Source organism: Chrysemys picta, chromosome 4 (genome assembly GCF_011386835.1).
Source record: "Chrysemys picta bellii isolate R12L10 chromosome 4, ASM1138683v2, whole genome shotgun sequence".
In the NCBI taxonomy this organism is placed as follows: Eukaryota; Metazoa; Chordata; order Testudines; family Emydidae; genus Chrysemys; species Chrysemys picta.
In genome coordinates this window covers 18228033-18240612 of record NC_088794.1, presented here as the reverse complement: position 1 = coordinate 18240612, position 12580 = coordinate 18228033, and the positions used below count along the sequence as shown (strand labels likewise).

Genomic DNA, 12580 nt, shown 5'->3' with positions numbered 1-12580 from the left:
AAAGCTGCTGTCAGGCATCCCATTGTCTGTCCATTTGGCCTGCAAACCTGAGGGCAAGGGCTCCCTTATAGCAGTGAGTGAAGGCCCCCCTGTGCATCATATGACCACCATGACCTACACGGCCAAATGAACAGTTGCTGGGAGCAGCATGGCCAACTCTCATGATTCATGATTCTCATGAGTCACGCAATTTCAGTTGGAGCCAATCTCGCCATGACACCAGAAGCTCCAGCCTTCAGCAGTTCCAGCTCTGCTGTCTCCATCCCACACACAAACTCCTTGTCCCCTAAAGGAGTCCAGGGGCAGCCTTTTTTCAGAAAGCCCCTGGCAGCACTATTCCTCCAAGACAGGAGGAAGCCAAAGGAAGGGGAAAGGGATGGGTGCTGTCAGCCCCCGGACTCCATCAGATCCCTTACGATCTGCAGGTTAATCGACGTAACACCTATGCAAAGCCCTGCCTCTCCCCCGCAAAGGACAAAGGAAACTCCAATACTTTCCACTCCCATGTGCAGGAATAACACCCCCTGTGGGAGAGAAACTTGGCCCCTTTTATTAACCAATTAAGTCATAAAATTACAAAGGGAAATCAAGAAATGAGAAAAGTGGGAAGAATCCCAAAAGTTGATCCAGAGGTGTTTCCTCCCTACTCCTGCATAAAAATGATCAGCACTCTCCAGGTGAGACAGCACATCAAGAAGCAAGCGAATACGTATTACAGAATAAGGTAAGGCACCAATATATTTGTCTATCTATGCAGCCATCTGTTGTACCTGTCTACAATTCATATATTTATATTCACATGCTCTGCATAGGTATATATGTATATCCATGTGTATATACATACATATGCCTACATAGCTATGAGATTTTGTTCATAAATAAGCTAATTTTCAGTGGTATCAAACAATAGTTAAGGTATCAGAACTATTTTTGCTTTCAGTTGCTCCTAATTTTCTGAGGGGAAAAAAATTCTCTTTTGGATGCAAGTATCTATTCTTGGTCTCAGCACGACTATCAGTCTGGGGAAATTTTCTGGCAATTGCCTCCAATCCAGCTGCTTTTGAGTTCAAAACAGTTTGAAATATGTAATTAGGGCTACATGAATTTTTCCATGACAAATTTTATTTGAGAAGACACTTTTTTTTCCCATTCAAAATAAATTATGGATTTTTTCAATTTTTGGACTGAACAAATCAAAAGGAAGGTTTTTGTTTTGGTAAATTTGAAATCAAAATTTGTTTTATTTCAGTTTTGGTTTTCCTTCTCTCCCTTACCGGGGGGGAAAAGAAAGAAATGGGGGAAAACCAAAGAAAAGGGAGGAAACACAAACGAACAAATAAAACAAAACAAAAATTTTCAACTTTGAAATAAATGAAATGAACATTTCAATTTACTTTCATTTAATCAAAGTATTTAAAAAAAATTTTTTTTTTCACAGAAATGGTCATTGCCTTTGAAAAGCCATTTCTCACTGAAAAAAAATTGTTAATTAAAAACTTTTAACCAACTCTCTATATAAGTGTGTGTATATATATATATATATATATGTGTGTGTGTGTGTGTGTGTATATATATAGATATATAAAAATAGCATTTATAAATATTCACATCTATGCTATATGTAATATACTATATATATTGCACATTGTAGTGGGGTAGTTACCTTGCTCCTGCCCTGAAGGGCTTAAAACAGCCCTGAGGGGACGGTTGTGGCTGGGAGCTGCTAAACTGAGCGGATTGGGAAGTGGCTGCAGCTGGGCCACGCCCCAATCAGGCCACAGCTGGCCTGTATAAAAAAGGCTGTGAGCTAGGACCCCAAACAGACTCCCTTTAGCTTCTGAGAGGGAAGGACCTGGCTGTAGAGTACCTCAGTAGAGCAGGGCTGGGGAAAGGCAGAGGAACTGGGGACGCTTCAGCCTAGAAAGCCCAGGCTGTGGCCTAACAGAGGGCCCATGGGTACTGGGGGTTGCAGAGGGCAGCCCAGGGGTAGGCAAAGGCAGCAGGTCCAAACCCAACCTGGCCTATGATGAGTGGCTGATGCTGCAGTCTGCCCCAGGGCATGGGGGCTAGTTGGTGACTGGCAGTAGCCCACGACTGAGGCAAGGTGGAGATAGAGGGTTGGGGGGTTCCCTGGGGAGGGGAGACCCAAAGAGAAAGGGGTTACTGCCAAGGGGCATCCCCCCAGATAAAGGGGCACTGGGTCCTGGGAGGGACGCAGGGGCCAAGCAGTAGCGGGACACCTGCCTGCAGAGGGCGCTCCAACAGCTGGAGAGCTAATTCCCTGAGAAGACCAGCAGGAGGCACCGCAGGGGTGAGTTTGCACAATCCTTACATGCATATATATGCACTCATGTTGTATGATAAACATGTAACATGAATCTATCTAATATACACTTGTATTTCCTTTCCTATCCACCAAATATTTTTTTTCATGTAGATACTGAAAAATGTGAAAACTGGAAGTGTTCACGGGAATATGCCTTTGAGGCCTAATGGCTTGGCTAACTGTTTTTAGGGAAGTAGATTTTAAAATTAAAAACCACTCCTAAGCAAACTCCTGTTCAGATATTATGCTGAAGGAGGATCAGGGATGCAATCCTGTCCCATAGATGCCAATGGGAGTTTTGTTGTTGACTTGGGGGGTGAGAGGGGCAGGCGTTCACCCTAGTACAAAACCCGAAGAGTCGGAGAGTGTATTTTTTAAATTGTGTAGCTGAAGGATAATGATGAAATATTTTTCTCCCCATTGATCAGCTATCCCAGCCAGTCAAAGTTTCTTATTCTGCAGCAATATGAAGATCTCCTGCCTTTCCCTCTGCCTCCTTTCTACAATGTGCTGGTTGTATTCGACACCAACAACTGGGAACAAAATCTTCCAATTTGGACCTTGCATGATTTCAATGAACGTTAATGAAATTAGAGCCAGCTTCACAGCGATCAAAGCAACCATTGTAAGTATTGCCCTGTGCGCTGTAGCTGTAGAAAGGCCTGGGCAGTTATGGTTTGACCAACCAATAGCTCTTTAAAATCAGTTATCTGGGGATTGGGTGGCTCAGGAGATTGCAATATGGAGCTTTAGTAGTGACCCGGGGATGGATTCTTCCTTGTGCAGTCATTTACATCACCACGTGAGTGCAAAGTGGGTGTATAATGCTACCGTTCAGCTGTGTTAGCACTTTACACTGGTATAAATGCCAACATGAGGTGCAGGGTAATGGAGAATCAGGCCCCCAAAGTTGTCCCCATCTGATGTCTCAAGTGCTTTATTTGTGAAATGAGTTTTGGTGGTTCTCAGTTCAGTTCCTTTTGAGTTTAAAAAACCAAAAGTAGCCACACACCACAGACAAGAACAAAACAGTTCATTGGACAGTCTCAGCAAAGTGGCCAAGGACAGAACAAGCCTTGGAGACTGAACTCTTCCTCTCCCCACTGGTCCCTCCAAGTCAGGGTTGAGATGTGTGGATGAGCATGCTGAATCTGATTTTTCAAGCAGATTTCGCTCTCCAGAGATCATCAGTCACCAACATGTAATTCACTTTCAGTTTTTAAGAAGAAAAGCTCTGTTTATATGCTGTATGCATTAGCTGTCTAAACATCCCGGTAGCTGATATGCATTAACATCACTGTATTTTTCTCTTTCTGTTTAGCAAGCCAAAGACGCCATCCGAACCATAAGCATTTTGTCATACCCATACTCTCTGCACAATTTCAATGTAGGTACCATTATTGCCTCTCCGTACAATTTTTCTTTGTTGAATTTATCCTTTACAGCTAATTTTAAGTGGGCCATTTCTCAAGGCTGACTGTAAAATTCCACAGAGTTGTGAATTAGTGTTGTTTGAAAGGTTCCAAGGGAACCTCTTTCCATCAGAAAATTAGTGTTTTGTCAACTCAAACATTTTCCATGGGACTGTGATTTCAACAACATTTTGTTTGGGGGAAAAAGAAAAATTAAAACAAAGTGACCTTTTTGGAACAGAATATTTTGATTTTTGTTTGTTTCAGAATGTATTTTTATTTCAAAATTTATATTTTGTTATAAAATATTTTAAAATAGAAAAGTTGAAATGGATAAAATCAAAATGTTTCACTTGAAACATTTTGATTGACCTGAAACAATCAAATTTTTTTTTACTTTTGTTTCACAAGAAATTTAGAAATGAACATTTTGTTCTGCTTCAGAATGAAAACAAATTTCAAAATTGCAGAATTTACCTTGAAGCAGAAATTCTGGTCCCCACACAGCTGTAGTATGAATACATGTACAGCACATAGCTAAGTGGACTAATATGGGCTGATTACATGAATAAAGATAAATGACTGCCTCTTTCTGTAGCCAGCTCTTTTGAAAACAAGATTTCATGTTGATAGTATTGGATAATGAACAGGGGACAAAACCATTTTGCTCAGTATATTCCTGTAGTTGTATCTGTTTGGGTGTGATTCTCTTCAGCTCCCACAAGTGAAGGAGCCTCAGGCTAGATCAGCCTTTGGGATGGGAGGCTACTCAGAGGTGCTGCAGGAAGGTGTTGGTGCTGATAATATAGTAAGTAGTCTCAGACGTATTAGAAGGTGGTTACAGCTGGAGGTATCCTCTTTTGGAAGAGACACGTAGCCAAGTTCTTGGCTGCTTGTTGATATTAAAATCCTATAGAACTTTTCCTAATAGGTATGGATGATAACCCTGGCAACTTTATCACATTCCAGCTTGAGTAATACCCTTCTTCACACTTACATTTCCCTACCAATTTCAGTCGTATTCTTCACTTGCTGGGAGATTTTAAGGTTTGTGTGTTTCCCAAGCTCCAGGCACATTGCAGCAACGAAGGGACATATTTTCAAAAGGGCTCATCACCCAACAGCTCTTATTGTTCACTTTTGAAAGTCAGGCAACTTGTTTAGGTGCCTTAATGGGTCCTTGTCACAGGGTGGCTATGTCCCCTCCACACCATCCCTCATGAATGAAGTCAGTCTAGTTCCCCTGTGCCAGGACAGGTGATCCCATTGGCCAATTAGGAGGGCAAGGCAGCACCTAGGGGCTATAAAAAACTAGGGCAAATCAGAGACCGGGAGACCCAATAAGCAAGACATGCTGAATCAGAGCTGCCTTAGTGGGAGTCGGGGCAGGTGAGGTCTGCCACAGACACTGTATGCTTAGGAGCTGGGAGAAAGCTGAAGGCAGGAGACAGCAAGAGGCATTTGCAGGTTGGTGTCCCTGCAAAGCCAGAGAGGCAGGACTGGAGAAGGCTGAAGGAACAGCAGAGGGAGTTACCTACTGGCTCTGAGCCAGAACCGAGGAAAGAAAGCAGGGGAGCAGTGAAGGAGCTTGCCTGCTGATGTCTCCAGGATCAGAGAGCTGGACCCAGAAGAGCCATGAGAGGGCTGGGGGAGTGAGGGATGCTCCCCTGGTAAAGACGATCTCCCAGCAGAGAGACTGTGGGCTCCCACTAGGAAGAGTAGAAGTTGCACTCCAATAGGAAGGGTTGGGGTGGCTGTCCTGGTACAAGGACAGAAGAGGACAGCTGAAGAATCTGGGCATGGTCAGAGGTGCTGGTGTGTGATATGTGGGGCATCGTGAGACAAGATGTCGGGTGATCTTAATGACTGTTTGCACTGGGATGAGAAATGAACTACATGTGTTTGGGACTTGTTTGGATGGTGTTCCCAATGTCTGATTATAAACCAGCCCTGAGGAGGGTACATGTGTGTCAAGAGAGCTTGCATAGAGTCACTGAAGTCTCTGAAGGGGAAACTGAGGCAGGCGTGACTATCCTGCTGTGGCCTGCTGCAGGAGAGTCGCTCCAGGCAGGGGCTGCCCTAGGACAGTCCTCTTGGGAGCTGAGTTCTTTTGAAAATCTATCCCAAATCCAGTGTAAACATTGTAGCAAAATGTATCAAACAGAATTAAAAAAAAATATTATCCATGCAACTGCCATGTTTAGCACCAAAGATGGCTGCATTTTCGTGATGGGTGAAGTGGTCACTGATTATAGGTGTGGTGTGTGTTGTGGTGTTTTAAATAGCACTTTCTAAAGCACTTAGAAATAATATCTTTTCTTTTTCTTAAGTCTGCCGATAGATGTTGCATCATCCATCACCTTTTAAGATTCTACGTGGACAAGGTCTTCAAACACTGTGAGACTGAGGATTCTCATGTCAACCGGAAAATCAGCAGCATAGCCAATTCTTTCCTCAGCGTCAAGAAGAAATTCAGACAATGTGTATGTCAGGTTTCAATAAATTATCCGTTATCTCTAAAATGTATGTTAAATCCATTAACATGAGGGATATGAACAAACTTGATATAGATTAAATAAATCAGCCGGAACATTTCCTGAGGTTCCAAAAAGTTTGCTTAAGAGAGAGTTCATACCGCTAGGGGCTTCAACAAGGAACAGAAGCATCAAAACACCGTGAAAAGAATTGTTCACATGTACTCGTCGTTGGGAATCTTTGAGATTTACCCTTGCACCACATAGCTCCTATTTGAATCTGCTAAATTGTATTTAATTGGGATTTTGGGCTAGCCCTCGATACAGGGGTGAATTTCATCCTTAGACGAGGCAGTCTGAGTTAAGGGAATGACGTATTTTGCACAGTTTAGCAAGAGCTAGCCTATAAGCGTCTCCATATTAATCAGAAAGCTACGGCTTGTTAAAAGAGAAAAGCCTAATGAATTTGGTCTTCATTTTCTAGAATGAACAAAATGTGTGCAATTGTGGAGAGGAAGCAATAGAGAAATATAAACAAATTCTCAGCAATTATGGACAGGTAAATTGAGACTTTATTCGCTAATGCAAAGACTCTGGTTCCTTTTTGCTCATTTCAAATTGCCGTCATTATTTACCAAATATTTCTTTCAATCTACTTCCAGCTGAACACCACTTCTGCAGCAATGAAATCCCTTGGGGAGCTGGATATCCTACTAGACTGGATGGAAAAGGCTCATTAGAGAACAGAATACAATAACCAACATGCTATTTTTAAAGGTCCTTTAAAATTGTTCAGCTGCCATGGTGATGAGTGTGGAATAAGATCTAAATCCAACTTTCTTTGACGATCTTCCTATTGACTTGAATTGGCAATCTAAATGTTTAGACATCATCTTGCATAAATAATGAATTATTTCAAGCTCACGTGGTTTTTCAAACCACAGCACTTATATTCCTGATTAGCCTTGAAACCCTTTCTCTGCTATTAAGGGTAGTTTTTAATTATTCTTTTTAACTGTGGTTAGATGAGTCTCTTGTAGCAATGTAATGAAATTGGTTAGATTGTGTGCTCTTTGGGACAGGGACTGTATCTTCATCTGTGTTTTGGAAAGCACACCTTGGGAGCTACTTCAATCTAGATATTAGTAAAGAATGATGCTTACAACTCTAGGGCTCAATCTTACAAGACCCCCTCAGGTTGTGAACGCCCATTGAAGCTAACAGGAGTACAGCCTAGGGAAGGCTTGCAGGATTGGTCCCTGTAACGGGTTGTGCTCACCACCGTGGCGCCTCTTGCTGGTTGTTCCAGGAATTAGCTCTGTCCAGCAGCAGGGTGCCCCCCTGGTGGTGTCTCACTCTTGCTCAGGGGCAAACTGCAGTCCTTTGGCTGGCCACTTCCCTTGGCAGCCAGTGGGGCAAAGGGGAGGGGGCCCAACCCAGGGACCCTATAGCTGGCAGCTGCTCACTGCCTCTCCTTCCCTTGTGCTGCTACCTGTGTTCCCTGGGCCACTTCCCTGTAGCCCCAGCACTTTCTCGGCCTGTGTGTCAAGGCCTCAATCTGGGAGCCAGCGAGACTGGAGCTCCACTTGCTCCCCTGACCCTGCCCAGCACTACTCTGTCCCAGGTACTTCTCTCTACAGGCAACCAGGCCTTCTCCCTCAAGCTCCAGGGAGAGAATGAGCTCCTCTTTTCCTTGCAGCCCTTCTTATAGGGCCCAGCCTGGTCCTTATTGGCTGCATCTAAGCCTTCCTCTGATTGGCTGGGTTCTGCACAGTTGCTACAAGGGCTGCTATTAACCCTTTGCCAGCCAGTGAGGGGCAGCTGCCTCATCACAATCCCCTATTTTTTTCTTTTTAAACCACAAAAGAATTACTATTGTCTCTTGAAATAATGCTTAGTGTCATTGTGTCTCTACATGTGAAACCATTTTCTATGTAAGATAACTTATTCTCAGACAGAACTGTTCTTCCCATATGTATTATCTGCAAGACACTCAATAAGTATATATTGTACTGATCAATTGCACTCATCTTAAATAAACACTATTCAAAATTATGCTAATTCAACCTGGTCTGTGTTTGTGAAACTTGCTTGTGACTTATTTATGTTTTCTTTGATGCACATTCACTATTGCCAGCCCCACCCATTCAAAATTTCTGAGTCAGTCTGTGATGGGGTGTCCACCTCACACAACACTTGGAAGGGGTTAAGATGGCCAAGTAGAGCCTGGGAGCAGGGAATTGATTGACAGCAGGCTCAGCTGGGCAGGAACAGAGGCAGCCTATAAAGTCAGGAAGCTAGCAACAGACGGGGCAGCAGTCACTCCCTGGGAGGAGGGTTTGGAGCTGATACTCCCAGAGGAATGGGGGGAACCAGGAATGGTAGGAAGCAGTCCAGGGAAGGAGAAATGAGGGCTCGGAGTGTAAAGCCCAGAACTGCTGGGTTGAGGATCCCTGGACTGGAACCTGGAGTAGAGGGGAGGCCTGGTTTCCTCTACCAGCCAGGGCTGGTTCCAGGGTTTTTGCCACCAAGTGGCGGGGGGGGGGAACAAAAACAAAAAAAGCCATGATCAGCAGCACTTCGGCGGCAACTCTACTACCACTGCTTCATTCTTCAGCAGCACTTCAGCGGCAGGTCCATCCCTCTGAGAGGGACTGAGGGCCTTGCTGCTGAAGAGCTGGACGTGCCGCCCCTTTCTGTTAGCCACCCTAAGCACCTGCTTGCTGCGCTGGTGCCTGGAGCCGGCAGTGAATGGGAAGAATGCCTAGGACAGCTGAAAGAAAGACTTTGATATACCCCAGAAGGGGTGGGGATAACACTGAGTGACCTGGCTGGAGGGCTGAGTCATGAAGAGGATGCTGTGGTTCCTGGAGAGGGAGAAGGGATGCAGACCAGAGAGAATGACAGAGTGATGGTGTGGGAATGGGTGTTGATCTGACGAGCTAGTCACCAGGAGGAGGTGCCATCTTAGCGGTGAGTGGCGCACCCTGTCACACAGTCCCAATGAGAGTGGTTTTTAAAGCCATGACACTTTGAAAAATAATGAACACTGGATTCTTATTTGCCTTCTGGGTTTTGAGCCTTTAGGTATCATGTTTTTCAAACTTTTGACTCCAGTCATAAGGGCTAGAAACTTTGTTTACATGAAAACCGAGTCTTTCATAATTATGATTTTAGGAGCTGGAATTACAAAATCAACTGCAAATATCAGGAGACTTACTATGAAGTCGCAAGAGTTAGCAACAGTGCAAATGATAAGGTCCCATGCATTGCAGATGGTTTGTGTATTGTTCCCTTCACAGATGCAGCTGGCATAGAAATGAGGTAAAATTCAGCTGGTGCAGAGCTGGCACTAGGGCTTTGCTGCTCTTGAGTCCCACGGAAGTGCTCAGAGTAGAATTTAGGTGAGACTTAAATGGTGCACAGATGGTGGTTGTGGTTACATTGGGGCTTTGCCTGGGGAAAAAATTCACCCACTGCAACTTACAGTATATGTACTCAGTATGTTTTCACAGGGATTGTTCATTGACTTGCAATGGGGGAATTTGTTCCTGGGGGATGCATACCTGGAGGATGGCATGGTCCATTGCAGCCTTATACAATGGCCATGAAATGTTACCCATCCTGAGAGAAAAACCAGCTCGTACTCCTTTACTGTAATGCTGATCGCAATGGAAAAAATGAATATTTCACTCAACCTTACTAGTCCCTAGTGGGGGAGTGGGTACAGTGGCCTGATGACAGGTGGGGTTATAAAGGTGACCAAAATAGCTAACTATTGATGTCTGACCTGTGCAGGGGGTATTTATTACACATGTGTAGATGAGCCAGATTCATTCCAACCACACGCAGCCTGAGTATCTGGGGTCTATGTGCAGGCTGAGTGCAGGGAGGTTGTGAAGATGGAATTCACCCTGTCCCAACCTAGGTCCAGGGTACCATGCAGTTCCCTTCAGCTGTTATTCCCGCTAGGGGCTGGAATAGTGGCCAGGGTCCATTGGTGCCACTTGCGTATGATACCGGTGTCACTGGTAGAAGAGAAGAAATAAGCGATTCCAAAGAACGTAAGGGCATTTAGGTGCATGCCACTGGTGCTGCAAGCTGGAAATCCAAAGGAGATATTGATGAGATGTCTGGAATGTTTAGCTTCAGCTTGCTGCTGTTGATTTGTAGTCTACGGTGGCCACTGTATCTCAATGTGTTGTTTTTCCTTCTAAGGGGAATGGGGAAGCAAGTCACTTTAGCCTCCAATGGGCAGGACTGGGAAGATGGGCACTCTCACGAAACGTTTTGCCGGGCAAACGTTTTAAGGTGCTTGATATCTTGGTGCAAAATATATGAACCTTTCCAAGATACTGAATGTAAGCCAAGTGAGGAAATGGATGGTCAAAGGCAAAGCAGAAATCCCATGGGGATTCCACCTTTAATTTCATTTCCTTTTCTCACCTGTATATAAATGGGAAGCAGCGTCGGAGAGACGGTATATCACAAGACAAGATAGAACCCATCTTAAAACAAGGTAAAAGATTTTTCTCCAATATATCCTTTTACATTACTAGCTCTGTGTAGTTCATGTATTAATTATCCATAAACACACCGGTTAGGTATAAACACGCATTAGACTTATGCACTAGGCCAAATTCAGCCTTGGTGTGACTTCAGTAGCGTTAAAACAGATGGATTTGTTCCATTGAATATAGGACTAGACATGACTGTCTATCTACAGTACTTATATGGCCCTCCTCACCATGGTAACTGAACACTTCACAATTTGTATTATATACATATGGTCACTGTAGTAAGAGGAGGCCCTGAGATATAAACCTTGGTATCAGAGGCCCGGTATGCGGCCTAAGGCCTGAACCAAAGTAACGTTCAAGACTTTGCTAACATAAAGCAAAACTAAGCTGTGAGCCAGAGGCAGGCCCTGCTCACAGAAGCTGGCAAGGAAAGGGCTGATGTTGCATAAATATATATTCATTTAGCATAGTTACAGTATAAACATGGTACCAAGATACACTATACCGGAACATTCCACAGATAACAGGGAACAGGCCGACCCATCCCAATGACAGGAGCAAAAGGGTAAAATGATGGATAGAGTTGTTTTGATCGAACCAACATGTACAAGGTGAGAGGCGGCACCTTACTACGTAGAGGGGTCGTACCTTGCTACGTAGAGGGGTTGCACCTCAATACGTCAGGAGTGATGTGTAACTTGTTTGTACCTGTGTATAAGAATGTATCCCTGGGGTGGTGTCTTTGTCCGGCTGAGGGGGCAGTGGAAAGTCCCGCCACTGAGCTGAGTCCATTGCCGAGCGGCACTTTCTAGCAGTATGCCCGGTAGACTAAGTAATCTATGGGGAACTGAAATTGTGTCAGGGTCGCAATAAACCTGGCCGAGGTGCCTTTGTACCTTACTAGACTCTGTGGTTATTGGGGGTTCTTGTCCGGTTTGCTGTGTCAGCTATCTGCAGAGCTGGGGCAGCACACAGAGGGAACACACGCACGCAGCCGAGTGATATCAACAGGAGAAAGCAGAAGCACCCCACCGGTAGCATCTCACAACAGTCACAATGCCCCTGTGGGGTAGGCTAGTGCTGTTGTTCCCATTTTACAGATGGTAAACAGAGAGAATGAGGGCTTATCTACATCAAGGTCTACCCTATGCATTTTTGTTGGCATAGCCATGTTGGTCAGGGGTGTGAAAAAACCATGCTCCCAGCCAGCATAGCTATGCTGCAAACGCCCTGATGTAGATGCAACTATGCTGACAGAAGAATGCTTCCGTCAGCATAGTCAATGTCTTCCGGGGAGGTGTCAGCAGAAGAACTTCTGCAAAGGACTCGAGGGCTATGCCTATATAGTATACCAGTATAGCTGTATTGGCAACGCCTGTGTAGTGTAGACCAATGGTTCTCAACCAGGTGTACATGTACCCCTGGGGGTATGCAGAGGTCTTCCGGGGGTACATCAACTCATCTAGATAGTTTCCTAGTTTTACAACAGGCGACATAAAAAGTACTAGCGAAGTCCGTACAAACTAACATTTCATACAGTGACTTGTTTATACTGCTCTCTGTGTACTATACACTGAAATGTAAGTACAATATTTATATTTCAATTGATTTTTTATAATTCTATGTTAAAAATGAGTCAGCAATTTTCAGCAACAGTGTGCTGTGACACATCTGTATTTTTATGTCTGATTTTGTAAGCAAGTAGTGAGTGAGGTGAAACTTGGGGGTATGTCAGACAAATCAGACTCCTGAAAGGGGTACAGTAGTCTGGAAAGGTTGAAAACCACTGGTGTAGAGTAGCCCTTAACTAGTGGGCTCTGTAATATAGACTCAGCCTTATTTTGGCAT

At 44.3% G+C, this 12580-nt stretch overlaps 1 protein-coding gene across 2 annotated transcripts; it reads left to right on the top strand.

The window, feature by feature from the left end:
- The first annotated feature begins 1821 nt into the window (after window positions 1-1821).
- Window positions 1822-8267, top strand: LOC101942319 (interleukin-20). 2 transcript variants are annotated; one of them, XM_065591496.1, is made up of 6 exons: window positions 1822-2311; window positions 2755-2951; window positions 3648-3713; window positions 6069-6221; window positions 6697-6771; window positions 6875-8267. In XM_065591496.1, exons 2-6 carry the CDS (start codon window positions 2793-2795, stop codon window positions 6950-6952), a joined length of 531 nt encoding a protein of 176 aa, XP_065447568.1. In that variant the 5' UTR covers window positions 1822-2311; window positions 2755-2792; the 3' UTR covers window positions 6953-8267. The 2 variants fall into 2 exon arrangements, with proteins under 2 accessions (XP_065447568.1, XP_065447567.1); XM_065591495.1 differs by having other exon boundaries at window positions 2171-2311; window positions 2789-2951; window positions 6875-7085.
- The last annotated feature ends 4313 nt before the right edge of the window (window positions 8268-12580 follow it).

What these genes read in the sequence shown, in the direction of transcription:
- LOC101942319 (XM_065591496.1), top strand. Translation starts at nt 2,793, where the DNA reads ATGAAGATCTCCTGCCTTTCCCTCTGCCTCCTTTCTACAATGTGCTGG. An exon ending in AGAAGAAATTCAGACAATGT is followed by an intron (nt 6,222 to 6,696) that starts GTATGTCAGGTT and finishes TTCATTTTCTAG; the next exon opens with AATGAACAAAATGTGTGCAA. An exon ending in TTCTCAGCAATTATGGACAG is followed by an intron (nt 6,772 to 6,874) that starts GTAAATTGAGAC and finishes ATCTACTTCCAG; the next exon opens with CTGAACACCACTTCTGCAGC.